This window comes from Bison bison, unplaced genomic scaffold (genome assembly GCF_000754665.1).
Source record: "Bison bison bison isolate TAMUID 2011002044 unplaced genomic scaffold, Bison_UMD1.0 scf7180017864240, whole genome shotgun sequence".
NCBI classification, from domain to species: Eukaryota; Metazoa; Chordata; class Mammalia; order Artiodactyla; family Bovidae; genus Bison; species Bison bison.
Window position 1 is genome coordinate 1,080,559 of NW_011494812.1, and position 3,318 is coordinate 1,083,876.

Here is a 3,318-nt window from a genome sequence, read left to right on the forward strand (position 1 = left end):
CCCTTCTCCAAGGGATCTTCCCAACCCAGGAATCAAATGAGGGTCTCCTGCATTGCAAGTGGATTCTCTACCAGCTGAGCTACTAGGGAAGCCTGAAGGAAATGTGTATGCTTGTTTTTAAGAATGGAGATACTAAAGTATTCTTAAATTCAGAAAGCACTGTTCAAGTAAATAATAAAAGCATAAAGATGTAAGAAATAAAGAAAACATAAAGAAGTAAAGCCTGAGAATGTAAGAGGAGATGGGATTCATTGCATGTGTGACGATGGGAAGGTTATTACAGGTAGCGACAAAGATACATAGAATTTTATGAGATCAACATTGAAGTGGAGGAAAGACCTTGGTAGAATGTCAGTGTTGGGTGGGACTAGCTCTCTCTCCCTTCTGGAAGATGGTTCTCTTAATGGCCTTAATGAGCTCCTTGTTACGAAGACTGTAGATAATTGGGTTGACTAGTGGTGTTAGTACAGAGTAGACTACAGCAAGCGTCCGATCAAGGGTCAATGAATAGCTCTCCTTTAGCCGCACATACATGAAGATGATGCTCCCAAAGAAGATGAGGACCACAATAAGATGGGAAGCACATGTAGAGAAGGCCTTCTTTCTTCCTGCGATCGTTTTTATCTGCAGTATAGTCCCCATGATTCTTCCATAAGACACCATAATAAAGAGGAAGGTGATAAGGATGATGAAGGCATTGATGGCAAAGTCCACCAGGACATTAGTGGATGTGTCCTTGCAGGCCAGGCTCAGAAGAGGTGGAAAGTCACAGAAGATGTGTTGAATTTCATTGTAGCTGCAAAAAGGGAGCTGGGAGACCAGGATGACTTCAGATATGGGACATAGAAAGCCACAGGTCCAACAACCAGCAGCCATCTTGGCACAGAGCATGGGGGTCATAACTGCAGGATAGTGGAGGGGCCGGCAAATGGCCAGGTATCGGTCATAGGCCATTGCTGTAAGAAGGTAGCATTCAGAGGCCCCTAGGGAGTGGAAGAAGTAGGTCTGAAGGAGGCATCCTGAAAAAGAAATGGTCTTCTTATCACTGAGAAGATTAGCTAGCATCTTGGGGATGGTGGTGGCTGTATACCACAGCTCCAAGAAGGAAAGAATACTGACAAAGTGGCACATGGGTGTGTGTAGGGCCGCATCCAGTCGTACGACTAGGAAGATGAGCATGTTGCCACAGATAGTGAACAGGTATGCCAACAGCAGCAGGACAAAAAGCCAGCCCCTGATACGTCCCACCCTGGGGAAACCAAGGAGCACAAATTCAGCCGGGCTTGAATGGTTGTGTGGCTCCATGAGAGGCTGAGGTGAGGAAGGAAAGAAGAAACTGACTGAAGTGATTGCAAAATTCAACTCAAAATTTCTCTTTACTGTTTAGTCTTTTTTTTTAATTTAAAGGCAGAACTTTCATCACTACCACTGCTATTGCTATTTATACCACCCTAAAAATAATAATAGCTAACTCTCATTAGCACTCACTGTGCACTGAGCATCTTACAAGTGCTTTGCGTTCAATATTTTACTTAATTTTCACACATCCAATCAGATAAGTACCATTGCTATACATGTTTTACCAATGGTAAAATTTAAGAAGAGAAAATAGTGAGATTATGAAGAATTTCTATTTCATATAAATACCAGGGACGGGGGAGCCTGGTGGGCTGCCGTCTATGGGGTCGCACAGAGTCGGACACGACTGAAGTGACTTAGCAGCAGCAGCATAGATACCATGGTACAGAAACAGAATTTCACCTTATGCACGCTAATTCCATGCTATTTACCTCTATGCTATGTGACCTTCCCCAAGCATTCTATTCCCCTAACCCAGTTCACAGTTTTTCCTTAGTCAGGTCTCCAAAGTTTTGAGACAGGAGGTAGATGCACTCTCCCCTCCCCTACCCTCCGCAGGGTAAAGTAACTAGAGATTCATTCCCTGTGGACTGAGACTCCAAGATGAGACTAGCAGAACAATTAAGAGAGGAGGCTGGCCCCTGCCCAGACCACATATTTCTCATTCTCAAAGTCAGGAGACCTCCCGAACCGCTCATGAAATCCACCTTGGCTAAGAGATGTGTGTGCACACATGGGACAATCCTGAAATACACCAAATACGAACAGTGAACCAGGAAAATCAAAATGGTTGGAAAAAATGTCCCATAAAACTAATTCAAACTGCCACGAGAGTGTGACTCAGGGACTCTCTGAGTCTGCCCTTGTGTCTATCGACACATATTGTACTCTTTTCTTCCTAGTAAATACTTTACGTGTTTCACTACTTTCCATCTTTGTGGGAATTCTTTTCTGCAGAGCTGAAGGGCCTTTGTCACTGATCACTGGTCTAATGGCTAGGATTTGGTGTTTTCACTGCCATGACCCAGGCTCAACCTCTGGCCAGGAACCTAAGCCCTGCTTCAAGCTGTTGCAGGCTGAGGCCACTGGAGATCAGGGTGAATTTTGTCCATGAGAGTCATGCAGTGACAAGCCTTTTCTAATTGTTCAGCTCACCTCTCTAAAACTTTATTGGATACAGAGGTATCCGGCATAAGGAATACAGAACGAAACAAGCTATAATCCCTGTGTCCAGAAAGCTTGCATCCTCCTGGGGAAGCAGACAAAGCAGTCATCTTGATACAGCCTGTGAAGTACAGAACACTACAGAGTGCTAAGGCAAGGGCCCATTTCTCAGACCAGGAAGACTGAGAAAGGCTTCTCAGAGGAGAAAGCCTTTGAATAGAATTTTCCAGGAAGAGTAGGAGTTACCTGGAAGAGGAAAAAAACATTTCAGACAAAAAGCACACATGCAGATGGTGAACTGGAAGCAGCCTGATTTAGGGAAATACATGCTTGCCTGTGTGATAAGGCAACTGGGAAAGCTCACCCAATGATTTAGGATCTTACTCCAAAAGGTGGGGGGAGCCATTGAAGAATATTAGGTCAGTAAATGACATGATCATATGAAGATTTTGAAAACGTCACTGATATTTAACTACTTTAACCAAGCTCAGAGATAAAGGTGTGAATTTGCCTGTGGGTATCACTGACGGAAAGATGAGTGGAGTGTTAACACATCTGGTGAGGGAATGAAGGCCAAAAAGTAAACATGATAAAGTGGCAGTTAGTATGAATCCTACATTTTCAGAAAAACAGAAATAGGTGAGAAATATATAGCTGGCTTACATAGGAACAAATATCAGACATTCTTATTCTCAAGACCAAAGTGAAACAGATTCAAAAAGAAAAAGAAGGGAAAAGAAAAGAAACCATAATAACTAAAAACAAACAAAAAACCCACAAGCAATGTGACTTTAA

At 43.2% G+C, this 3,318-nt stretch overlaps 1 protein-coding gene across 1 annotated transcript; it reads right to left on the bottom strand.

Annotated features, from left to right (window-relative positions):
• Nucleotides 1–351: 351 nt before the first annotated feature.
• On the bottom strand, nucleotides 352–1,305 carry LOC104993614 (olfactory receptor 6N2). The gene has a single exon (XM_010846929.1). The coding sequence runs from the start codon at nucleotides 1,303–1,305 to the stop codon at nucleotides 352–354; it is 954 nt and encodes a 317-aa protein (XP_010845231.1).
• Nucleotides 1,306–3,318: the final 2,013 nt, after the last annotated feature.